Below are 27,190 nucleotides of genomic sequence, written 5' to 3' on the forward strand. Positions count from 1 at the left end.
TGGTAAAACCTATAAAAGGGAGTATTTTTTGAGGAATGTTTCTGACTTCATCCTCGGTAGCAACTTTTCCATCTGTAAATATAACTTGGAACTACAGACAAAAAGAAAATGACCAACTCCGGGAAATGTTTGAAATGATTAACACAATGACTTTGGGTGAGAATTAAAATGGGATATGATTTGTGGCATGTACTACAAACTCAATAAACAGTCATTCTCTTTGCCCTTTCGCACATGTGTGTGGGTCACATACGAGTGTCAATTAAAATGCGTTTCTTTTGGATTCAAGTGTAACTCTGGGAGTTAAACATATTAAGTGACTCCCTTAGATTCAGTTTTATCCTTATCCTCTACTCAACTTTTACTAAGAACAGACTAAGTAACAACCGTATTGACTGAACTGTTAATGATCACCTTTCTTACGGAGGGCAGCTCAGATTTATTACAGCACTGCTTTGAAAAGTGGTGTTCCTCTGAGAACCACGACTTTTCTGCTGGGATATTGTTTTTTTTTTTTTTAATAACATAGTTAGGCCTCATTTGAGAAATGCTGGGAAAGGTTCAAACCTCAGCAGGAGAAGCTGCAATGTTGAAAGGGTCTGTCATTTGAAATAGGCTTTTATGGGTCAAATATTTTCCAATTGCACCATACTTTTGGACCACGGTACTTGTAGCCTGGTCATTTTCACTTATCCACATGACATGCAAAGTAGAGAAAAAGGAAATATTTTAGACAAGTAAAAAGATACCATGGGACTTTCCTGGGAGAGGTTAAATACAATAAAAAGTGATTCCTAGTCTAGTGTAATACTGCTTGGAAATCTAATGATGGAGAACTCTGGTGGCACCACGTCCAGAGCTAAAATGATCTGCAGAATATCATGCACTTCTTGCCCCCAAACAGCATGCAGACAAAGGTCCTGAACCAACGCCTATGGCACATGAAATCCTGCAAGGGTGTCTTCTCTCAGTTTTGAGATCACCCCTCTGTTTGGCACAGATAGTCTCAGTCTCTCCTGAGAGTCATGAAGGTCATTAGGAACGTTCCCTCCTTCCACTTAGCCATCTGCACTTTGTATCCTGTGGAGCAGGGATCGAGCCTTGATCTGGAAGGCGGAAGGGGTCAGAGGCTGAAATGGGGGGTGGGCTTGGGTGGATGGGGTATAGAGAAGCCCTACCCTAGGCTCGGTGGCCAGCAGTCCCCAGGACTCAGGTGGTGAGGTGACCCACCCATCTGGGAGTGTATGTCCCCGTGGTTGCTGATGTCACCTAGAGATGACACAACATTCTGGGGAACTTTGGGGGGCCATCCAGTGCTCCTATAAAAATGCAAATATAATCACTTTTTTTTTGAAATTAACACCGCAGAGTAAAGGGAAGTTTCGATTTTTTTTTAAGATTTTGAAAAGATGCTTTCACAGTTTATTTTTTAGGGTTGCCAAGAGCATGATGTTAATTTAATAACCATTTCATCGAGTCTCATAAAATTTTCTGTTCTAACCTACCCAAAGTTACTCTTTTCATAAGTTCTTTTATTTGCAAAACTGGGAAAACGTCCAACCACCTCAGGTCATCTTAGATTTGACAAAAAGCAACATGAATGTGATGGTTACAAAATGTTCAAGGCCTTGGCGAAGAACTGGGAAAGTTCACCATAGTTCCCCATCTGCTCTCTCAAGAGACTCTGCCTCCAGTGCCATTTATTCTACAATTAACCTCATGTGGAAACATCCCTGGCATTAACTCTTTAATTACAGCATCCTCTGAACATTTGCGTACATATTAAAATATTACGCAAAGAAAACAATTTTTAATAAGCCCTTGTCAGAGCTCTTGGAAGAGATAAACTTCATCAGGGTGAATGTGAGATTCCTTTGTCAAACTATTTTTCACCTGACGATCACCAAGCATTAGTTATTCCCGGTTCTGAAGGGCATGTGGTGACAGCAAGTGTAATAGAGAACAGTCTCTTTCCCTGCGCCAGGCCTCCGTGTACCCCACACAGTGTTTAAGGTGAGAGCAGTGGGTTCACGGCACCACATGGGGGTGACTGAGAATAAAATAAAAAGGTTGTGCTTTACGTGAATCTGAGCCAAAATGGTAAGTAGAACCTACAGCCTTTCAAGAAAATGCAACATTTTCAAGACGCTGCCTACGGAGAAGCCTTCCAGTACCCACGCTGTGGGTGAGGCTCAGACACGCAACTAGTTACCTGCTGGTTTTCAAGCTCAATCTCAGAAATGAAACAACTTTCCAAGTCAGATGGAAACCAAAGCTCCCAACGCTGACCTCCTTCCTGACCACCCAGCTACAGAGGAACTCGCGGGGCAGGACGGGTTACCTGTACTTGCAGCTGTAGACGTTCACCCGGCCTGCCAGGACCGCCCCGGGGCTCCGCACGAGCACGTCAGCCTCAGACGGCTGGTCTACTTCCGTGGAATACTCCACCACGACCACGTAGTGGCCGACTTGAGGAACCCGCAGCCTCAGGCGCAGCTCCACCTGTCAGAGAGCCCAAGCAGATGGACGTGAGATGCACTGGGCACGTTTACATAGGCAATGGTGAAAATGGGGCTGAGTGACACCTGGGAGGAATTTTATAGGTCATCATAGTAAGAAATGTGGTCCTGTAGGCAGGGATGCCGGAGAAAATCCAGGATGCTCCGGCAAATTCAAAATTCAGATAAACAATACATAATGATTGTTTAACTCCAATTTACATTTAATGAGGCAGCCGGTATTTTTATTGCCTAAATCTGGTCACCTGCTTATAGAGCCTTCTACTCCTACCCATATATTTGCCTTGTTTCTTAAGGCCAGAGATACTCCAAATCTTGAAGAAGGAATTACCAATGGGAGACAAAAGGAATGGAAGCAAGCCTTAATGCTCATTAACTGTTCTTTGACTGAAAAAGAAACTTTGAGTTGTGTGAATGCGAACAATGTAAACTGATACACACACCCGACTCCTGGGATGGTGACTAGTAATAGCCTGGTTTTCCTATTTACAAATCATTTCCTATGTCTGAAAATGCACACGTGTGCACTTTTCTCTCTCTCATTTTTAAGAAAACCTGTGCCCGTAGCAGGCCATCACGGACACTTCCGTACCACGGCAGCAGGGCTGGACAGCTGTCACGGGTCACATGCGGGCTGCAGAGCCGAAAATATTTCCTGGCTGACTCTATAGAAAAAGCACGCTCACCCCTGACCTTGCCTATCGGTTAGGAGCTTGGAGTCTGGACTCGCAGTGCCCCAGGCTGTGCAACCTTGAGCAAGTTACTTAACACATGTATGTCTCGGCGTCCTCCTGTGTGAAAATGAGGATAACAACAGTACCACTGCTCGGATTATGAGGATTCAGTGAGTCAACGCGAGAGGAGCTCTCATGCCAGTGCCTGGCACGTCGTAAGCCCTGTACCAACAGTGATGATTTTATAACTGTGGATATTGCTTTTGGCCGTGACTTTTTTTTTTTTAACTCAGTAGTATTTAGTGTGTCTATAGCAGTACATATAGAAATAGTTCATTTTTCTGATGGCTGCCTATCATTCCATAGTATGAACTTAAAATCATTTATTTCACCACCTGTTGATGGACACTTAGGTTGTCTCTGATTTTTCCTGAAACATGCAAGGCTACACGATCATCTACCTGCATGGTTCTGTCAATGTCTGTATCTATCTTTGTATACTATGTGAGTATTTCTATAAGATTCCTAGAAGTGGAACTAGAACTGCTAGGTCGAAGTGTGCTGAGCCAATGTTAGAACTCCATTCCTTAGCAGTGTAGCCCACTTCAGCCTGTGAGCTCAGGCCCAGCCAAGCTTCACCACACTTAATTAACATCCTCCTGCCCTGTGCCTTCAGGAAATCCACATCTGCTGTTTCTCCTGCACAGCTCTGAACCCCACAGCTGCTATTTTCCACAGTGATTTTTCTATCTCAAAGTCTGAGGGAAAGGGTAAAAATAAAATTTCTAGACAAGCTGGAGGTGGGTTTACAATGGGTACATAAGCATTCCACGTTGAGTACAAGAAGAGAAGAGAATTACTGAACAACTTTAGACTTTGTTGGAAAAATTTATACTTAAGAATGTTAAGGGTAATTTCTAAAAGACCAGAAAGCAATCTATGCTTACCGAACAAGCAGGGAGATAGAGAAAACTATCTCAATCAAACAGAAATCGGGAAACGATTTTTTTAAAGGTAAATAAAAAAGTGAGTAAACAAAATAAATAAGATGGCAAAAATAAGTCCAAATATCTCAGAAATGAATGGATATAAATGCCAATAAATAATAGTAATAATCTAATCAGTAATTAGATTATTAATATTGAATATAATAATACTTAGCAATATAATTATATTTAATGTTAATAATATAGTAATAAATAACAAATCATTAGTAATTAGTAATAAATATAAATATAAAATAATATATAATATAAATACAATGTATATAATATAAAATACAAATATAAAATAAATAAAATAATAAATATAAAAATAAATATAAATAGATTAAAGTCACATAGGGAGCAGAGATAATCGGATTGAAATATTAAAAATCTAGCTATGTGCTAATTTACAAGAGACAGAGGCTTGCCTGGTGCCCAGCAGGAGTGTTCTGACTTAAAGAGATGAACTGTCCAGATCTCCTTCTCACAGAGAATAAAGGACACTCAGGGGGCAGTGAGTGATGGGGCTGGGAGGCAAAAACAAAATGGGACCAGAGCAGCCTCCATGGCAGGAGCTACAGGTAAGGAAAGGAGGCCACTCAGCAGAAGAAGAGGGGAACAGACAGACACAAGGAGAGGCAGGAGGCCTCAGGGGGAGAGCCACGTGGCTCCGTCCTCACAGGTTCCTGGGAGACCTGCGTGCACTCAGTTCCCGCCCTCGGAACCCTGCCAGGCCTCTCCGTCTCCCAGGACAAAGCACTCCTTCACATGAGCTAGATCTAGTGGGTTGCTCTTTCTTTCAGCCTGGAGGCTGACTAGAACACGTAATAGCAGTATGGTTAAGTATGGTTACCAGTTCCTGAGCATCGTGGGGCACAGGGCACCCCAACAAGAGCCCCATGTGGATTATTCCATTGACTGGTTCCATTATGTAGGTACTATTCTCATCTCCATTGTGTAAACCAGTAGATTCAGGCCCAGGGAGACTTCACAGCTAGTTAGTGGTGACCCAGGACGTGACCCAGGCAGTTTCACTCCAGAACCATCCCCTAAACCAGACACTACCCATGGTTTCCAAAAGGAAGGAAGGATGACTCAGCGTTGGTCTGGGTGGCTTACGAGGACCAAAAGTTAGACATTATAATGAACCATGTTTTGGGTCAATATAAAAAAGGGCTTTCTAATAATTATAGTTTACTTAAAAATGGAATAGTCTATCTCTAGAAGAAGCAAGTCCCCCATCAATTCAACAGAGACTAAATGAATAAATATCTGACAAGGATAATATAGAAAGGATTCTTTCACAGGAAGGGAAATCAGATGATTCCTAAGACCTCTTCTAACACCATTAGTCTCTGGATTTCATCACGGTGATCTATTAATGCTGTGCAATAGAGCTTTCAGTAATGGCAAAAATACTCTGTGATCTGCGCTGTCCAACAGAGGGGCCACCAGACATACATGATTACTGAGCACTTGAGATGTGGCTGGTGCTACTGAGAAACTGAGTTTTTCACTCGACTTAAGCTTAATTAATTTAAATTTTGATAGCCACCTGAGGCTAGTGGCTAAGTCTGCAAGCATCCAGATAAAACAGTAAGAAGGACTGTAAAATAAAACTGAACAGCCTGGGGCTTAGTTTTATGCATCACGTAGATAGAATAGCTCAGGATTGTGGCTCTGGGCTAAGGCAGAGGCAGGGACACCTCCTGCTGAATCACCAGCATCACTTCCTGGAGATGAGCCCTTCTCAACGGTACCTCCCTGCTGCGTGGGGGACACACACACATGCACGTGTATGTTGTATATATGTGTATGCACATATATGCCTCTGTTTACACACACACAGCATGTGTCGGGAGAGCTACGTGGACTGAATACTAGAATGGTGAGAAAGTAAGACCATAATGTTTTTCTTTATGTATGTCTGCACTGTTTTACTTCTTAAAACAAGTGTACATCTTCTATAAAATAAAAACTCAAATAAAGTAAAATGAAATGAAGACTCAACTTAAGAAATAGTGTGAAAATCCTATAACTGCTACCTTGAAAATATCTGAAATGTAGGTTAAAAATGGGACACATCTAAATGGTCAGTGAGAATGAACACCCTGTATATTTTCCTTCTGCAGATTTAATCCCCTCAACAAACATTTTCCTCAAGGGAACAAAACAGAGACCACTGTAGAGAGCAAGGAATGGAGACACTGCGGAGGAAGTGGTTTTGTTCTCAATGTCTGTGGGGAGGTGTTACACTGTGTCTTCTAATGCTGATACATAGCACTTCTAACTCAAATCTTAAGACAGTTTAGCCTTAAGGTGTTTTGAGGTTCATAGAGCTCCTGGAAGAAAAGTAATGCCGAGACCTGCAGTAACCTGTCCGCTGAGCCATGAGGGAGGTGCCTTTGGGTGGAGTGGTTCCAGATTCTGAGCTCAAGGAATTCAGCTGCTACAAATTGCCCAGCCTGAGGGGATGAACAGTCAGTGAGCGTTGTATCCTTTTAGGGTAAGCTTTAACTCCTGGAGGCCTTTCAGAGACATCTTGCCCTGAATCAGGCAGAAGAGGATGCCCCCTTATAAGTCCCGAGCAACAAAAGGAAAGGATTCTGTGCCCGCCCATGTTCCCCGCCATGTCTAGAACGTGCTGGGAGACTAGCCTCACCACCGTTCAGTGCGGTGGACCGCCCAGCCCCGACTCCAATCACAGAACTCGGTACACTTCTGACACCTCTGAGGACGTCTTCTAGGTTCCCCTGAATGTGAGAAGCAACTGTGGCCAAGGGTTTTCAGCAGACAGACAGGGAGGTAGTAACAGCTTTGACAGTAAAGAAAAGGCTGCCCCACCTCTCTCCCACTGAGGTCCGCCATGACTGGGTGTGCGGGGCTGGGCCGCCTCACTGCCAAGGCTCTTGGCTCCCCATCAAGCAGGAAGTGTCTGGCCTCACAAGCCAGGGCACAGGGGAATCGGGTCACTGGCAAATGCTGGTAAAGTAAGCAACTTCAACAACAACAACAACAGAATACAACAGTTACAACTGAGAACATAACAGAGCATCCCAGGGCGTCCCCGAGGCTCTTCTCCACTCCATTCTTTCACTCATTCACTCATCATTCTTCCACAAACTCTTACAACATGCCTATTAGAGGAATCGGGAGATAATTTTCATCTGCATGGGGAACGGACTAAGGTCCACCAACCCAGATTCCATTTTAAGCTCTTCCCCTCACCGGATGCACAGCCTTGAGGGTATCACTTGGGCATGCTTGGCCACTTCCACACGCAAGAGGGGGAGAGTCACTCCTAAGCCCCAGCTACGGTGTGCAAAGCACTTTGTGAGTCTTACATTAAAGGCAGTCACCGCTGCAGAGGAAAAGCACGGGTAAGTGATTAACCAGAGCCTCCTGCTGCAGTTGTGACCCTGAGGCCTCCTGAGAATCCTTGCGCCCAAGCTCCCAAGGTAGAGGACCCCGGCCGTGCACCTGCTGCCCATACTAACTTCTCCCGGGGAGGGCCTGCGTCAGCACACGGCTCCGTGACGGGCAGCCTCAGCGAGGGGGCCTCGTAGTAGTCCCGGGGGAGCAGCACCAGGTAGTCCTAGGAAATAAAGACCAAGAGGACGATTATGCATTATGAGGGTGGCCCTGCGTTAGCAATAAAATAACTAAAGACACAAAGCTAGGTTACAATAGCCAGGTGAAGCTCTCTAGTTCAACTCTCCACATCGACTGCTTTGTTCGGGTCCCAGACTCACCGGATCGCACAAAGCAACCCATCGCTTGACGCACTGGGGACAAGTGCCTCAAGCGAACATTTTTATTTTCAAATCGCAGGGGGAAATTTACCAGCCCTTCTGGGTTGTTTCTACGTTCAAAGATAAAGACAACAACAAACTGTCAGTTGATAGAACGTTCCTTTGACAGACTGGTTGCCTGCATCCCTGTGGAACTCTGAGTCGCAGATCATGTATTATGGCTTTTTATTCCCACACCAGAGCCACGCTCGCCTGGCTTCGTCTAAAAAGTGACGTTTTGCGATCCTGGTGAATCACAGAGTGAGACTGGCCTTCTGCCCATTGTCCTAGGACAGGAGAGAAACAACATGTTCCACAGAGGCTGCCAAGTGGAGCCCACAGTGTAAATCCAGAGAAGCAGCTCCTCACGAAAGAGCAGAGTCCGGGCTTCTGAGACGATTCCCAGCACTCCTGGCATCGCCACCCACCCGCCGAGGGAAGGGGGAGGGAACATGTGCCGCACCGGAGAGAGACATGGACACAGCCGAGGCTTCTTCTCTCTTCCCAGCCCTCAGTTTCTCTATCACAGAGAAGAGAAGAAAGGTTCTAGAGGGGAAAAGCAGAGGCTCAGTGGCCTCACGACCTGAGCGGGTTTGAATTTTAAAGTGGTTACTGATCTATTAATAAGCTTCCTTCAGTTGGGACCATATCTCCTCATTACCTCACGGTCCCATAGATCCTAAAACAGTAAAGGTAGATAACAGATGCTCAATAAAATATTTTTAAGTGAAAATGCAATCACAATACGGAAGCATATACGTGAATTATGACACCACTGCAGTGACTAAATGTCATGAAGCATCTTCCACGCCTAGGTCGTAACTTCTATCGTGAACTTCTTTTTTCTTTTGTTTTAATTGTAATATAGTCAGTTTACAATGTTGTGTCAATTTCTGGTGTACAGCACAATGTTTCAGTCATACATATACATTCATAGATTCCTTTTCATATTCTTTTTCATTATAGTTACTATAAGATATTGAATAGAGTTCCCTGTGCTCTACAGGGAACTTGTTGTTTATCTACAGAAGAAACTTGTTGTTTATCTACGTCACATACACTAGTTAATATCTGCAAATCTTGAACTTCCAATTTATCCCTTCCCACCCTCTTCTCCCCTCCCAGTAACCATAAAATTGTTTACTATGTCTGTGAGTCTGCTTCTGTTTTGTAGATGAGTTCATTAGTGTTCTTTTTTTTAGATTCCACATATGAGTGATATCATATGGCATTTTTCTTTCTCTTTCTGGCTTACTTCACTTAGAATGATGATCTCCAGGTCCATCCACGTTGCTGCAAATGGCATTATTTCCTTTTTTATGGCTGAGTAGTATTCCATTGTATACATATTCCATAGTTTCTTTACCCAGTCATCTGTTGATGGACATTTAGGTTGTTTCCATGTCTTGGCTATTATAAATAGTGCTGTTATGAACACTGGGGTGCATGTATCTTTTAGAATTAGAGGTGAACTTTTTCTTTCCATTAGCCCAAGTGCATGTCCTATTCCTGGCCTCAATGGAATTTTCCTCTTCCTCATTTCTAACATTTGTGAAACATTCTTAAACTTTTGTAAAGCAAAATAGCTTTCTACCAAGAAGTAAAAGAAACATAGGAATGGATTGAACAGCTCAAATCTTCACATTATCTTTATAAGATCCCAGATTTGGAAAAGACCTATATGGGTAAGCATAGTCCATACTGCCTGGTGCAGGCTGGGAACGTGCCTGAGATTTACTCATTTAGCCAATCAAAGGGCTTGGGCCAGAAGGAAATGCTTTACATCTTCCACTCTGAGAGTATGAAACCAAGGATTGCCGAAGACTATAAGCAAAAGCAGACACCAAAGAAGAGGATCTGAGACAGCAGGTCTCATCCCTGCAAGTCCCCTGGCCTCTCTGGCTCTTCTACGTGCAAGGATACAGCCCTTCCTTTGACGAAGAGTTCTTTGTCCAAGGCAATCTGTTTGGTGATGCTGTTGCCACGGTCCAGGCAGAAGGAGGCAGGAAGCCTGTCACGGAGAAGCACCGGCTCTTCCTGTGTCTCCCTTCTCTTTCCACCACCAAGAATGTCACTGCTTTTAGGGTCTTCTCTTCCTCTGCTCCTTCTGATTCCCAGAGAGGTTGATTTTTTTTTTAATGTCCTTCTGATTCATGATAAAAAATTCCACTTCTGAAAGGCTGGAATATATGCTTATGAAGATTTTACATTTATTTTGATAACTTCGACATTATGAGTTAAAAAAAATTTGTTTTGGTCTGTGAGAAGCTGGCTGGAAGACCATAAAAGCCATTTTAAGTTGGTTCCTATGTCATTACGTCATGTTTGAGGGCAAAGGTCACCATAGGTTCCTGTGTCCATAAGGGAACGAGCTATGATTTTTCTATCCTATGGTCACACGGGTCACTGGGGAGGGACCACCTCTAAAGGGGGAAGAATCTGCACTCAGAACCATTTCTTCTTACCAGGAGGACTCCCTCTGCCTTAATACAAGCAATCCACGTCCCTGGGACAATTGAAAATGGGTCTGCAAAACCATTTCCGGGGACAGTGACAAAGGCTGGTCCCTTACTCGGCTGGAAGATGATCTCCTTGCTCTGAGCAGCACCTATCAGAAACACAAAGAACTGCTTGAGGCATTTTTCCAGCCGTAAGTGTTCTGACTTTAGATATTCAGCTTGGAACATTCAGTTTACATCTGAAAAAGTTTCTGATCAGATTTACTGATCTTATTTTAAACAACTGAATGAATGCATATGACTATGTATAAAATAGGCTAGAAAGATGTTGATAAGATGTTAGTGGCTAAAAGCTGGTATTGTAATCTATTAATTTATTAAATATATCAATACACGTAAACTGCTTAGAAAAATTCTTTGCCCATAGTAAGTATTCAATATGTTGCATTAGATATTAAGCTATTTTTTTCCTTTTTGTTTATATGCAATTTAAATTTTTAAAAAATTTTTATTGAAGAACAGGCATTCATTTTGAAGTAAGAAAAAGTTTTGATTTTCTGTTTGTTTTCAGGATGCAAAGCGCTTTCTTCTGCATTAAACAAACAGAACCTTTTGCAGAAGATTCAGACACAACAAAACTGTTGCATCTGAGTCCAACGGAGGCTTTTTCTTTAGAAGAAACGTGTATTCCAAATACTTGTATTCACTCTCCTGTTCTACAAACATCTACCGAACCCGCTATGTGTCAGGCCTGGAACTAGGTTCTGGGGACGAGGCAGTGAACACAGCCAGCATGGCCTTCACTCCCAGACAGTGGGGACACGGGAGGGGAGGGGTGACAGATCAGAAGAGAATACGGCACAGCGTGGACAGTGATGTCTGGGAGGAGGCACAGGTTACTGCAGGAATTGCATAACTGGGGCTCCTAACTCAGATGTGGGGGCTTAGGTGAGGTGCCCCCGAGGCCAAGAAAACAAACCACAGTGTATTCCAACTGTTTGAGTTAACTGAGGGCAAATTACTGATGGAGTGTCACGTGGGAGGCAGTGGGTCTGCTAGAGTCTGGGGTCTGAACACTGGGTCTTGTCTACAAAGCTGGGCGCTTAAGCAATTTCCTACACTTCTTAGCTGTTTCCTCTTCAGCCCTCTTCAGTTCCCAATGTTCTTATCATGAGAGGAAATGGAGGCCACAGCACTCTGTAAATGATAAAGCCGGCTTGCTAGCTCTTCCTGTCAGTTACTACCTAATGAATCTCCAGCCTTACAAGCTTGGCTGACACAACTTGGGAACACAGGTCTGACTCGGCTGTGGATACTAAATAAAGACGCTTACATTTCAGTCCTCGATTAGATTCCACTGGTGGATTTCCCAGTGATCTCGTCCCGGAATCTGTTTCCAGGACTAGCAGAAGCCCTCACTCCTCGCAGAACAGGCTTCCTGGCCTCACGTCTGACTGCGGTGGGACCTGCCCTCAGGAATCCCTGAATGACTCTGGAACTCTCTAGGGCTTCATGCTTTTACCACGTTCATCTTAGAAGTGCCTATCCTCACCCATTTCTCCTTGGACTATTCAGTTTGCCCGAAACAATGGGAGAATTTAGGGCAGTAGGCCAAGGCCTCTCAAGTAACACCGCAAAGGTGACACCCGCTTTACCTGAGTGAGTTATAGATTAGCTTCGCCCAGTGGTGATATCATAACCCATGGGGTTCAGCCAAGGTTCATAGGTTGTTAGGTTGATTTTTTTAATGATAATTAATAAATTTAATAGCAAAATTTAAACATGCAGAATGCTGAGAGATTGACAGGTTCAAAGGATAGGGCACCTGTGTCCCAATCAGACCAGGCCCCAGGCTTCATATTTGCTGAAGAGATCAACTTTGTGAAAACTGGAGAAACTGCTTCACTAATTAATCAGATCTTTTACCAAAAGAGGCTTGAAAATTTACCTACCTGCCTTAGCCCGGGATGGATAAATAGTTACACGGCCAGTTACTGCTTCAGGTCCAGGGTTAATATATCTCAGAATAATGCGAAACAAGGAGAGACTTGACTTCCCCACGTTCAACACGATCCTTACTTCATTCTGAAAAATACCACAAAAGCATACAGTATAGAAGAGACAACTGGTCAAAAGAAATGCTAGTCAGAGACTTTGCTCAAGTTTCACTGCTGGGCTTGCAGTGAGACTACATACGCACACCACGCACACACATATTCACACTCAAACACACACCCATTGACACCCACCCAGCAGGGACCAAGTAAATAACTCTGTGGAAGACAGAAACAGGCAAGTTGGATGATAAATGAAAACCACGTACAATTACAGCTACAATGAAAACGCACTCCGTTGGCAACCGAGATCCTCTTTGGACCTTTTAGTTAATCAGGCAGACAGAGCGGAATGTTAGATGGGTTAGTTTAGAGAAAGCCACGGTGACGGGGGAACCACCACTGGCTGGGAGACATAAAAAGGGAGAAGAGAAGGAAGTGTATTACTTACTGCCACCACCCAGAGTCCATGTCGTGTACGGGACATTTGAAACAGACACAGAAATCAATGGTGGCTAAGGAGGTTATGAGAGCCTATGCACGTTAGTGATGAAATCTGGATGTACCCAAAATCTGCCTGCTAAATCATATGGACTTGATCTCAATCCCTGTCCAAGAAGAACGTGGGCTCTCTGCTGGGGAAAGGGGGTCCTGTTGGTCCCCAGGCCCCTGACGCTCACACAATGCCATGTAAGGGTTTCTGAGCCCATAATCTTGAAGGAAAGATTAGACTATTTTAATTCTGAACCATAGACCACATGTCCAGATCCAACTGCAGCCCAAGGAAAATTCATGAAACGTGGAAATTTCTCTATCAGGGGTTCTTTGGGCCTTCCCTCCAGTTCCTCTGGTTAAAATGAAGGGGACTTGTGTGAACAGATGTCTATGACAATAAAGACAATAAAGGGTAGAACCTTTCCTCTGGGAGCAGGAGCTGCAGCTGATCCCACTGAGAACCTCCCACTGTCTCCCTTAACTTAATGGAATTAATCTTGAAATGTTAGTTCCAAGTTGGAAAATAAAAATGCAAAAATGTATTAAGGCAGAGTCAAGTAAGTAGTGATTCGAGGGAACACTATCCAAATCCTCTGATGAAAATACTTACAGAAAATAATTCATCATTAGAAATTCATTCCTTTGTGTTAACCAGCTATTCTTTCAAACTGTAAACATCTGTGAGAAGGTATATACCTTCGCTCTTAGTCATTCACATCCTATTATGACTTAATGGAATGCACTGCCTTTTTAAGAATAATAAAGATCAGAGAACTAAAGAAACTGAATTGCTGTATTTGGGGAGAAGAGAAAAACAGTGATGTGTCTTAAGATCCTAGGTATTGTTAGTGAAAGGCATCCCTGATGGCAGACTCTGCCTGGCAGGTAGCAGTGTTAGAGTCAGCACGGCTCCAAAAGAGCTGGGACCCATCCCTGTTTCCGTAAGGGCTGCCTGAGCTAGAAAGAACAAGGACCAGTTTTAGATCTGCTGAGGACACATACTGAGTTACCATCACCATTCATTTGCCTCTTTTATTCTGAATTTCTCCACTGAGAAACACAGCTTGAAGAGACCAACCTTATAAAGAGATCAACACTTCAATGACTACACAGAAATGTTTAGCTACAAACGTGTGTAAGTTCTAAAGGTAAACAGACAATGTGTCAATTCCTTAAATTATTCCACTGCACAGGCAAGAGAGATTGGAGGAAAGGAGAAATACAGAAAAGAAAAGTTAAATAGCACTGACTAAAACTTCTGCTTTATCTTAGTTTCTACTCATATAGTAATTCAGAGTTTTTAAAAAGTAAAAAAAAAAAAAGCATTGGTCAAAGATCAGCAATCCAAGCTTTATTGGAATTACTTAAATCAACTCATTTTTATTCTCCACAAATGAACTTGAAGAAAAATGTCTCTCATGTTAAAATATAGCCTAACCTCGTTTGGAAAACTTCTTACAAAAAGTCTCCAGAGGTAAACACCATTTCCCCTTTTTTAAAAAAAATCCCTCCATTTTCTGATTTGTTGACCAACATAAACTAACAATAAATGCTGAAACTGAGATATATGCTTATCAGTTAAAATCCACCCTTAACCCGAGCCCCATCCACACCTGGAGAACAAGAATCCTGGGCTCCGTTTTGGGGCGAGCTCGCCTTTAGGCGGCTTCCCGAGGGTGCTGGGGGTGAGCAGCCAGGCTGCTCTGCCCGGGGCTGTTCCCTCCAGCTACTTACCTGCACCGAGGTCATCTGAGCATATCCTCTCCAGCTAAACTCAGGAAACTCCAGGGGGTCAAATCCAAACCGAAGTGCTCTTCCGTGAGGTGTACTGCCGTCTTCAATCTCGTACCTCATATGATGCAAATCCGGGAAATAGTAGTTGTTTTCGGGTCTTTTATAAACAAAAAGTAAACGTGGACACAGTAAGTGAGGTTCATTGATAATCTGACAGCCTTTAATCCCAACAGCTATCACTGAAGGAATTCCCACTAAATTGACAGAAGGCATTAAACAAGGACACGTGAGAGAGGCCCCCTGCTTTTTTCCTCTAAATTATTGCTTTTACTCATGTGAACATTCACGGAAAATACATCCAACACCTATTCATTCCAAGCAGTCAAATGAGAAAATCATTTAGAACAACCCATAGTGGTAGGATCCTTTAAAATGTTCTAAATGGTTGCCTACAGTTTAGCAAAGTCAAACTGGGTCATTTACTATAAATTCATTCATTTATATACTCATATCACTGATTACACAAATGTTAACATCTATGCCAGGCACCACTGCCACGCACCATAGTGAACACGGCATAAAACACGTCACACACTAAGTTTACAAGTTAGATGCATTTTCTCTATATGGATATACACATTTTGATCATTAGAATGACTATTCTATGCCTTGTTTTCTCTTAAACTATAGGCCTATAAATAGATTCCTTTCAAGAGTCCAATAACAGTGGTCACGGAGAAGGATCAAAAATAGTCTAACACTTCTGTGACATTTTATATCCAAACTACTTTGAAGTTCTTCAGATGGCACATTTTGACAACCTGGTCACAAGCTAATAGCTGTTAGTGGATTTAAAGCCATAAAGGCCAATTAGTCAAAGGAAATAAAGAGCATGCTCCTATACTGCATAATACTGCATAAAGAATTAGGAACACTTAATGACTTTTCTGGAGGAAATTTACAAAGATCCCTAAAAGTGTTCATTCCCATTGACCCAGTAATTCTACTTTCAGGAGTATATTCTAAAGAATGATTTTACAGTGTCAAAAATTAACATGAAATAATTTTTATAATAATGAAAACTTGGAAACAATGTTTAAGTGTACAATTATGAAATAATCAAAGAAATTATTAAATATTATGTAACCATCAATATTTTGAAAACACTTAATTACAGTGGAAAATGTTCATATCAGGTGAAGAAATTAATAAAATTTATATTAAAAATACTAATTTTTATTCATAGAAAAATGTACAAAAATACTAAAAGGGGTTTTATCTGGGTGGTGGAATGAAGATTCTTCTTTGCCTTTTTACTTTCAGGTACTTATTAAAATTTTACAATGAACACATATTACATTATCACAAAAACTATTTAGAAAGCAAAGCTTTCTAAACTTGCAAGAAAAACTCAAAATGCACAGACAGAATCATAAGCAAACATTTGGAGGAATTTAGGACAAAAAAACCCTCAAGATTTATCAACTTGGAGGAAAGGTACTGTGGCATCTATATTGCTGGTTAGCCATCCTTGTATTTCCATTATCATCTACCACTAAATCCAAGGACAATCTAAATTTCATATATACATGTATTGGCTGTAATGTCAAAAGTCAATACTTTGGCCTCAGGGTGGGTGATTTATTCTATTCAGGCGCATTATTTTAACTTCAAAATTACCCAATCACCAACAGAGCTGGAAGGAGGAAAAAACTCACGCTGGTTAAATAGGGCAAAAGCTCACTTTATCAACAGGAGGGTGGAAAGAGGTAAAACATGGGTGGAAAATGTTTCTGAACCAATTTATCAAGTTCCTCTGGTCCATCGTGAGCCTCGCTGGTCTGCAGGGGAACAGACTACAGACGTGCCTTATTACTGAGGCCCTACGACTCTCTGACTCTGAAAATTCAAATGCTGGAAACGCCGAGGAAAAGCAGAGAAGCGCCTTCCAGGTACAGACGACCCACCCTGGCTGCGTTACTATGAACCTGCCGGCAGTGCAGTAGTGAAGGTGCTGGAGGCTGAGAAGAAGGTGCACTTAATGAGAGTTTCAGCACATGATTAAAAGTCAGAATACTAAAGCTTAGTTGTTTTCTTCCTTCCACCAAGGGACCATTAATAGGTGGATCATGGCTTCAGACAAACACAGAAATTGCTAAATAGGCCGGACAAAAGGACAGCCTGCCCCAGACCTGCTATAACCACCCCCAATCCCGCCTCCCGGACCTCAGGCTCCTCCTCGCTCCCTTGGTCCTTTTTCTTTCTTTTAATAGTTTCTTTTAATTTCCTCCTGCATGAGATGAGAGACGCCCTCTCTTATAAAATTGCTAAAGTTTTCCTACCCTCCACTCCGCACAGTCATGGGTCCCAAGGGAGAAGCAGGAAGTGCATCTCCTTGGCCCAGGAGCCCTCCTGTCTGCTGGGCTCCTCCATGTGTGAGTCGTCCATGGAGGCTGGGCTGTGGGAACCCACCTTGCTGCATCTCACCTATGGGAACTTTCCAGTGAGGCCACTCTGTTAGGTACAAAGTGGAACAGTTTTTAGGGCAACTTTACCTCCTGCTTTAATTAGACTCACTGACAGGCGTCCGGACTGCAAATGACAGTACAGCTTCACTGCCCTCGCACCTTGGGTCTGCCTCTCTCTCCACCAGAGCTGTCAGCACGGGCAGGACTCCCTGAGAGAGTCCTCAGGACATCAGTACGGGAAGGGACCTCCCTGAAGACTCACCGCTGGCAGGCCTTCCCCACGACATGCTCTCGGCACTGGCAGACTCCAGAGGGCCCGCTGCACATGGGGGTGACGGCTCCGCCAATGTCACACTGACATCCTGAAAGTCGGGAAACAGCTGTGGTCACACATCAAAGCATCTCCACGCTGGAGGCTTTCCCTCCCTCGGTGAGAAGCGGAAATCAGGACACCCAAGGTTGCAGGGTTGTGCTTTCTTTCCCCCACCACATCTTAAATCCATCAGGTGTCTGCAATATGTAGGAAGCTCTCAAAGTAAGATGGCATGTCCCCCCGAGAGTCCACTTGAAAGCTGGAGCTGCACTTGTAGGCCAGCTCTAATACTTTGTGCAGTGTAAGGGGCCAGCAGCCCAGGAGCTGAACATGCTTTCACCACACAGCGCTACTGTAAACAACGTGTGCTAAGCAGAGGCTGCTTGAGAGATACAACAGTAGCCTTGTGGGGCGACAGACCCTGCAACTGTATCATTTAACACAATATTATCTGCAACTGTATCATTTAACACAATATTATCCTGCGGGAGCTTTTTTGATAATGCAAAACGTATCTTTGAAAGTACTAAGTGGTGACATTATTTACATCTCCCTCATGACTCCACCCATTCCAATTATGTTTTTTTTTAATAATTAAAACAACAGCGTGCTGGTAGAAGAAAGGTGGAAGCAGCCCTGTCTGTGATTTATTACTAGTTTTAAGGGAATGTTTGGCCAATTTCCCAGGACAGAGTTTTTCAGTCCCATCCCATCAGAAAGTCTGCCAGAGGACAGTGAAGTCAGAAGCAAGGTTATTCTGACAGTCTTTGCCCATCAACACCTGTGCCCTGCTCAGGAACCACCCCACCTGCCGCTCAAGGGATTTACCTTGACACCCAAAGTAATTGCCCTTTTCCAAAGCAAAATATCCATCTTCACATGTGTCACAGGAATCACCACTGACATGGGACTTACAGTGACAGTCACCATCTAACTGCAGAACAATGAGCAGATGACAAAATTTGGTAAGATTACAGAATCCTCTAATCTTCAAGATTTAAAACTGGCTCATTATGTAATACGAAGCAGTGTAATCAGGATCTGAAAACTTCCAAGAGGATGACCGTGTGCTGTGTAATTACAGAGGCACTAACACCCACCTGCAGGAGCCCCACAATCTACTGCTGCTAGTCTACTGGCACCCAGGAAAAACCAGCCCACGTTACCTGTCCGCACTCTCCAATTCCGCTCACGGTTCCCGCCACGTGGCATCGGCACTCTGGGAAGATAAGAGAGCAGCCTTGGACCAAGGTCACACAAAGGGCAGTCCCGGCTCTGGGAGCAGGACACACCCTCAACGTGACACGTACAGCCACTTTCTAGCCGGCTCAGCAGGACTCCAGTTTGTGCCCGAGGCCTAAGGCTGGACCGCTTTCTGGGATCAGCAGCACAGTCAGATCAATACCATCTACCTACAAAGAGTACTCGTCCATTTACGACCAAGCATAAAAGAGAAACGCTGCGACACCATGGGGTTTTTTGATTCTGATGTCAAGGTCATTATTGACATGCTCACATGAAATTACACCCTATGGAAGGATATTTGCTCCACTTAGCCATCTTAAGCTTGGCGGTTTTTAAGTTCCTATCCTGGCTTCAATCTAAGCATAAAGGGAAATAAAATTAAATCGGAAAGAGTGGATTATAAAAACAAGGCAGAAAAACCGTTTATCAAGCAGCTGCCGTCCATCACAGACAACATGATACATATGGAAACAGGATATAAACCCCTTGCTGAGATTCTGAAGATGACAGAAGTTCTGCCAAGAGTGGGGGAAAACCCATCAAAACATTTATACAGAATTTCAGACAAATTGAACAGATTAAGTCAATAGCTCTTCTGTGGGTTTAGCCACTGAGGTAGAGAAAAGGAAGTTACAATACAGTAAAATATTGTATGTAGGAGAACCTACCTGAACACCCGTGGGGGTTTCCTTTGGCCAGATTCCAATATAATGGTTTGCAGATGCTACAGGCAGGACTTTCGACATGAAGCTTGCATTGGCAATACCCCTTAAAAAGAAAATCACACTAACATCTGACATAGAATTAAGAGCTTTCCAAACAAGTGTTCTGAACAAAGCCTGTCACAGAAACACATTTTGGTTGTGAAAAGTAAGTTAAGTGTATCCAGGGGAAGTAAAAGTACTGGGTTGATTTCAACAGCCTGCTCATTGCTTTCGTTTTATTATTTATTTGTTGCACACATAATCCATGTTTGTGCTTAAAACAAAATTGGAAAATTTAGGAAACATTTTTAATTACTCTTATTTGTAACACTGTCATTATCTGTTGATTCTGTTCCAGCATGGACTATAAACTCACATGGAAAAACATCTGAATATTTAACATGCTGAGAGTCAGTAGAAAATTATGTTTATCTGCAAGTGTTTCTGTAGTGTGCAACAGTCACTGCCTTGCTGAAACATCGCCGAGCCTCAGAGTGAAGATGCAGAGCCAGCCCTTCTGTTCCAGCTTCTCCAGGCTCTGAGGCTAAGAAGACAGATAACTTTCAAAGTGTTTAGACAAATGAATCAGAATTCCATAGTATTGTGCTTGGAGTAATAGTAAATAAACTGCAATTTCTTTGTACACAGACAGCTTTATTAAATGTGTACTAATCTTTGATTTTCTTAACTTTGATTATATGTGTCAGGCTTATGTGAAGGGCTCCTGGGTGGCAATGCCCTCAGAGTAACCTATAGTAAGAGCTAAACACCAGGAGCCTAGAATTCAAAGATTAAATAAACCATATTCTCTTGTTTTCGAAAAAAAATCACAGTGTCACATACGCATTTTGAAAAAGAGCAATGGCCTCTTCAAGTAATTTGGCCTCAGATCTTACTTTAATTTCGTTTTAATTTCAGGAAGCTCCCGAATGTGTTTGTCTCAAGCAAGCATCAGAACAATAGTTAGAGTTGATTTTACAAACCTCTACTCACCAAGCTGGAGTCCAGGGTACCGGCGGGATGGCAGGCACTGCTGGAGCCTGTGTATGATTCAGAAATGTTTTAAATGTCTGGGGTTTTAATGTTTGTTTGTCTCTTTGTTTTGATGTTTTGAGTTGTTTTGTTTTGTTTTTAAGATTGACTTGTTTTTAAAACTAGTGCATCTACATTTATATTTTTTGATAGAAGAGGGTCAAGGACTTCGCACGTAACTCAGAAAAAGACACTGCGAATAATCTTTATGGTCCTTAATCCCCACACACCCCTTCTGCCACTGAACAGCTCTACCCCCTGCCTACTACTAAAAGTTCACTTCTAACTGATGATATAGGGAGGGGGAGACTGGGAGTCTAGATTTTTGAACATCTTTAGGATTATCCAGAAGAGGGCAGTATTGTATCAAGAGATTTTTATAATTGCCCAATTAGATGTTACAGAATTTTCTAAGTACATTTTTTAGTTAACCAAGACTTAATTCCTTAATTATCACAGCCCCTTTATTCCCCACCTGTACTCAAATTATTTCTAAAATCAATTTGCTCTCTTGCCTTAGTCAGTATTGTATTACAAATCCAATATAATCTCTTCAATAAACTGGGGTCTTATAGTGTCTCAGTATTACTACAATACAGCATTAGAAATGAAGTGAGGTTGGGTAAGCCTGCTCTGAGCCTGCTTTTTAAAATAATTTAAATAAACCCATAATATGATCTTGTTTTCTTACATGCTGCTCCCTAGACTTTTTGCCTTTATTGTCTCCTCTGTCTTTCTTTGCTTCAGCTTTCCCCTTGGTCATCTTCTCTCTCTCTTTTGATGCTCTCGAACTCTTCTGTAATAATCAACACAACCCTCCAGCTCCTTGCTGTTTTCCAACCCAGCCCTGCCGAGCCTTTGGCTCCTCCCGAGGCTGCCGTGGCTGCCACAGCACTTCCCACGGCACTTTCTTCCACTCTTGAGCCCGTGGGGGCGAGGACACCCAGCCCAGGACAGCGTCCCTCTCCAGGGACCTCCAGGTCTTCTCCAAGGCGAGCAGCCTTCTCTGACAGCTGGCTACCGTTTCCACTGGCAAGAAAGCCTGGTCTCGAGGATTCTGGTCCATGAGGCTCTGGGGACTCAATCTGGACAAATGACTCCACATGCCAGGCTCCAAGTGCCATCAGGAGCAGGAAGGGCTGTGAGAAAACCACATCCTCCTGATGGAACGTCTGGGTCAGCCTTTCACAAACAGCTCCTTCTCAGCAGAGAAAGGGTCCTTCCCCTGAAAGCAGCGGTCAGGACCTACTTGCCACTGGAGGCTGCAGGCACTGAGCACACAAGGGGATTCCTGGGGCGTCCTTGGTCTGTGCCCTGTGCCACGGAGCCCAGCACACTCTCACCTCCTGTATCTACGGAGGGATGAGGACCGACGACCTGGGACAGCATTTCCTCCTTGCCTCACTCTTTCCAAACTAAATAGACTCAGTTCACCCGACTCCTGGCCCCTCAGACCTGTGCTGAGGTGTGATGACACAGGCCCCCAGGAGGCCAGCGGCAGAAAGAGAGAGGAGCAGAAACCCAGCAAAGGCCTACTCTGCTCACCAGCAAGGTGACCTGTCAGAACACCTGCAGGGGACTATGGACAGAGCAGCCACGTCGGTGCCACAACCCCGAACCAGAGAGAAGCCCCGATGCCTTGGGAATTTGCCTTAGCTAATGGGATCACCTTTGCCACACTGCTATACAGAGAACTCACATGCAAGCCAAGAAACACAAATTTATAACACATGAAAATTTTCTTAAAAATTTTAGGAAAAACTCATTTTAGATTTCTTTGAAGATGCATATCTGACGTAAGCATTTTCAATGGACTAAAATTGGGGAGGAACCAGGGAGACTAGGGTCAAGAGTGTAGAGGTGACCAGTGGTGGGTCTGCAGGGGTTGGCCGGCTTCTCTGGGAGGCTGGCTGCTCCCACTTCAGACGGGAACCCGCCCCCCGGCATCCTGGTGTCTTCCCTACCTTGGCAGTGGGGGAAGTCAGAGGCTCCGGAGAGACACCTGTCACACCGCTGTCCTGTGATCCCTGGCTGGCATTCACACTGGCCAGTCACTGGGTTGCAGGGCGTCTGGTAGGAGCCGAGGGCTGAACACTGGCAGGCTGGGTGAAAAGACCTCAGTTAGACCCAGGGCAGTGGGGCATGGGACCCAGAAAAGAGCACGGAGGTGGGGCCAGAAAGACCCAAATGCAAGTTCCAGCTCCACCTCTTATCAGACTTGGAACCTGAAGCAAGTCACCTAACTGCTGTAAGCCTCAGCTTCCCCTTTCTTAAGTGGGAATATTAGCGTCTACTTGACAAGGTTGTTGCCAGGATTAAACAGGATAACACTTGAAAGAGCTCGGGACAGTGCCTGTCTCATACTGAGCAATCAGTAAGGGCTCCTGGTTGTTTTTCTGTTTTGTTTTGCTGTTGTTAACTTCACATTCAGCAAGACCGGCTGGCCACGCACGAGGGCTTTAGGGAAGCTTCTCGCATTCAGTAATGGTGCTCGCTCATCGGAGGAAGATAGAGGGAACAGCAGAAGGGGGATGTGACTCAGTGGAGGGGCCACATTAATTCCTCATCCCACTGGGGATCCAGTGCAAACCATCCCAGTCCAGACTGGCCTACAACTCTCCCCTCTTTTATCCCCATCCACCTCTCCTCGTGCTCTGTTTCTCAAGGTCAAGTGTAATTGAATAATTGTGAAAAAAGTGATGCATCAGAGTTGGGAATGGATGGGGAAAGCATGCCAGTTTTCCTTCTTTCACCTCAAGATATTGAATAAAACACGCTTGGATGGAGAGAAGAGATTCTGGCCATTCCCCTCTCCGCTCCGTCCCACCCAGCCAGGTTCCACCCAGTGTCTGCAGTTAACCTCCCACAGGGCTTCAGTATCACTCATCACTCAGCGTCACTCACTCAGCATCACTCAGCACTCACTCTGCAAGGACCTGCTTCTGGGACGAGGAGAGCAGTGGAAATGGCCCACTGACCTCCCAAGCTGGAGGGTTTCACATCTTAAGAACTGGAGAAAGCTACCTTGTTGAATTCCACTGTTACAGAGTGAAGTTCAGAAGTTAAGTGACATTTCCAAGGTCACCAAACTAGCCTGCAGCAAAGGGCTTCAGTCTCTGAGACAGACATTTCTGGATTCAAGCACCAGCCCCACCACTTAGGAGCCATGCAATCACGCACGTGACTTAGCCTCTCTAAGCCTCAGGTTCCTTTTCTAGAAATTGGAGTTGATGCTACTCCCTCATGAGATTGCTAGAGAATCAGCAGCCACAAGACATCGGGAGCATCATGCACAGCGCTTGCACAGAGGAAGTGCTCAGTGAGTGCTCACTCCTGTTAACATCACCATTGTGATCATTGAGTCCCCCAGTGCTCGGGAGGTGCTCTGAACACCATCCCATGCTGCATTAATAGGAATCAGTGGATTAGTATTCCTGACTTCCAAATTTATATTCGGTGTATGCAGTAAGAATATATATATACACAACCTGTTTGCAAGGCTTCAAACATTCCACACTTGTTGAGGCCTTGGGAGAGAAAAGATCCATGAGATAAAGTGCCAATTCCAGTGATTTACTTGCAGGCGTCCTTGGGCTCGGCAAAGCCCCACGGCGCTAAGCGTTGGAGCGCGGCGCTCCCGAAGGGATGAGACCATGCCGCTTTCGCTCTCTTCAACAGCACGCAGCTCAGACCCATGAGTGGTGAGTTACTCTGAGACTGCTCTTCTCTGCTAATGATAATGGTAGCGTTTGCCCAGAGTTGTTCGTTGGAATCATAAAATACTCGCTGCTGGAAGCAAACTTTGCTCGTCTCCTCATTTACAAATTCCCTGGAACTTCAACCAGTTTATGTGACTTGTTCTGAGAGGCCCAGCTAGGGACTGGCAGGCCCAGGAGAATTTACCATCATTCCACCCTCCTACTGTATACACATCCATCCAGCAGACTTTGAATGAAGGTCTACTGTGCTCGATGGCACTGTGACTAGGTGACTGGGTGGAGATGAATATGAAAAACACACATTTCCTGACCACAATGAGCTAGAAATCCAGAAGAGGGCTGGAGAATTATCCACACGGTGTGAAGCAACGTTCCCGGCACCACTGCCTAGAAACCGAATGTAAGAGAGGTGAAGAATCATGCCTAGTGCCCCCAGCCAGCTCCTGGCAGACAAAAGGACAAGGACTCAGCTCTTCTGCTGTCTGGGTCAGCGTTCTTTCATGGCCCCAGGTTCCCTGCCGACCTGTCTGCAGAGATCAAGTCCCTAACTAGGGGCAGATTACTGGGGAGACATTCTTGGGCTCCGTGATGATTAATTTTTGCATGTTATCTAGGCTACAGGCTTCAGACATTTGATCAACACCTGTTGAGATGCTGCTATAATGGTGTTTTGTTATATGTGACTGATATTTAAACCAGCTGACCTTGAATAAAGCAGGTTACTTGCCACAGTGTGGGTGGGCCTCATCTAATCAGTTGAAGGCCTTAAGAGAAAAGACTGAGGTCCTGGAGGAAGAAGGAATTCTGCTTCCAGACAGCCTGAGGACCCCAGCTGCAGCATCAAGCCCTCCCTGGATCTCCAGCCTGCTGACCAATCCTGCAGACTTTAGAGGTTCCAGTCCCACAATCATGTGAGCCGATTCCTTAAAGTAAATCTATACATCTATAAATATATATATACATATATATATATATATATATATATGTATATATATATATACACACATATATACATACATACACACATCCGACGGGTTCTGTTTCTCTGGAGAACTCTGACTAACACAGGTTATTTCTGCTATTCTGCTCTAAAGGAAAGTGAATGCACAGAGGAAAACACCCGTGCAGGCAGTCGGGGGAGCAGTAGGAGCCTGGAGCACAGAGGGGGCAGCTCCAGCCAGTATAATGTGGGTGACTCCAACACTGACTCCCAGGGCCAGAGGGCTTGTCCAGGGAGCCTCAGGAGACGCAGAAACACTCCAGAGGTGACAACAAAGCCGCAGCCTTAAACACATGTCCATTATCCCAAACCATGAGTTTCTCAATCTGGCATCATCCTTTGCATTTCAAGCCCGTATCAAGGAAAGCTGCCAAATCCCAAACCCAAACCCCAATGCTGGCGGCCTTTTTCTCACTCCTGGAAATACTATAAGGCCTTACAGATATTTTAACTCTGCTCTCTGTTTTGATCCAGGTCCTTCGAAGTTTCTGGAGTATTTTCTTCTCGTCTGCTCCTTTCTGTGCTTCTACTTAAGACAGCTGTGTTTCCAACAAGTATAAAGGAAAATGATAAGAAAGGTCCAGGGAATCGGGGGTTTTGGCTGCTGTGCTCCTCCAAACCTTCCAGCATCAAGCACAGTCCTGGCCCCTACTACATGCCAAGTAGATATTTGTTAAACGAAGGAATAAACAACTATCGAAATCCTTTTCCTGGTCCAGCCCTGAGGCTCTATTGATATGTATTCTCTCACTGAGTCTGCTGTGAGAGGCACTGCCCCCAGGAACACCACCCTCTTCCCCAAGACGCTCACTTACAAGACAACATGTAAATTACAAGGTAAACAGGGCTCCTTACTGTTTCGGGGGTACTCCCATCGCCTGTGATTTTAGAGCTTTTCCTTCTGCTGAAAAAGCAGGCTGGCGCCTTCTGCAGTTCAGAACCACAGAGCCAACCTCCACAGTTCCACGGTACCCACCACCTTCCCCCTCTCTGGCTGAGGGGGCTGAGGGCAGATCAAATCTACAGAAAATCTTAAGGCTTCTTCCAACCAGCCACCTCAATGTTCTCCTAGACAAACAGTAAACCACAAAGTAAAGGACTGGTTCAAAGCAAAATCCGCACAGAACTTGGCCCAGCCCTGTGGGTTTTGTTTCCCGCCTTGGAAAGGCTGGGAGGGCTCTCCCGGGAGCATCCCAGGTCAGAAACTTCCCCCTGCAGCACCATCTGCCAGCGGCCAGCGCCCTGGGCCTCTTCCTGGGGCCAGTTTGCGATTCACGAGAACATGCTGACAGGTAGGAGGCTAACCTTGCACGGGCCACCAAGTATGTATAGGAGTTTTCTAAGGAATGACCTACAACCAAAGCCCAAGGACTACAGCAAATTCCGGTGGGGACCGTTTGGGCCCTGGGGCACCGAGGTTTGGGTGCAGCTATAACACGAGTGCCTTAAGCTCCTAGTCATGGGAGGACCCCTGTTTCCACACTCCTACCCTCCTGGCCTCTGTTCCAAGGTCTGACTGGTTGCTACTTAGCAATTGCACCGGAAAAGGGGGAGAAGGAAGGAAAGAAGAGGAAGAGAAAAATGAAGGAAAGGAATGTAGGAATGAGGGACAAAGAGGAGGAAAAGGGAACAGTAAACCCTCAAATGACCAAGTTACCAGAGTCAACATGTGTTTTGTGGCCAAGCCAGGCGTCAACATACATGTAAACTTTCAGTACACATGGACAGCTCTCCCATGCAGCCCCGCACCTACAATTTGACCTACAAGAAAGAAAACTAACTGCAGGGCACTTGACTGAGTCAAAAATAAAATGAGAAGGAGGCGGCCTTGTGCTTAGAGAAGTCTGGATGAAATTAAGTTAATGCAAAACATAAAGTCTTGCCGGACTGCAGCTGGCAAGAACAATTAAGAAGGGTTTTTAAATTCTCTTAAAGAAGACTTTTAAAACCTTTAAAGCAATGCAGAGCACAAAGTCATACGAACATTTTTTTGGCTA

General features: G+C 44.3%; 1 protein-coding gene across 1 annotated transcript in view; it reads right to left on the reverse strand.

Annotated features, from left to right (window-relative positions):
• Nucleotides 1-27,190, reverse strand: part of LAMA3 (laminin subunit alpha 3) — a 200,880-nt gene that overhangs the window by 95,071 nt on the left and 78,619 nt on the right. Inside the window, exons 13-24 of the mRNA XM_031690290.2 lie at nucleotides 22,439-22,576; nucleotides 20,436-20,482; nucleotides 19,407-19,506; nucleotides 18,660-18,712; nucleotides 18,322-18,427; nucleotides 17,443-17,542; nucleotides 14,713-14,869; nucleotides 12,382-12,514; nucleotides 10,436-10,578; nucleotides 7,677-7,774; nucleotides 7,024-7,177; nucleotides 2,342-2,502 (exon numbers count right to left, since the gene is read on the reverse strand). Of these exons, the coding sequence (XP_031546150.2) occupies nucleotides 2,342-2,502; nucleotides 7,024-7,177; nucleotides 7,677-7,774; nucleotides 10,436-10,578; nucleotides 12,382-12,514; nucleotides 14,713-14,869; nucleotides 17,443-17,542; nucleotides 18,322-18,427; nucleotides 18,660-18,712; nucleotides 19,407-19,506; nucleotides 20,436-20,482; nucleotides 22,439-22,576 (1,390 nt within the window). The remainder of the gene's footprint in view (nucleotides 1-2,341; nucleotides 2,503-7,023; nucleotides 7,178-7,676; nucleotides 7,775-10,435; nucleotides 10,579-12,381; nucleotides 12,515-14,712; nucleotides 14,870-17,442; nucleotides 17,543-18,321; nucleotides 18,428-18,659; nucleotides 18,713-19,406; nucleotides 19,507-20,435; nucleotides 20,483-22,438; nucleotides 22,577-27,190) is intronic.

Source organism: Vicugna pacos, chromosome 24 (genome assembly GCF_048564905.1).
Source record: "Vicugna pacos chromosome 24, VicPac4, whole genome shotgun sequence".
NCBI lineage: Eukaryota > Metazoa > Chordata > Mammalia > Artiodactyla > Camelidae > Vicugna > Vicugna pacos.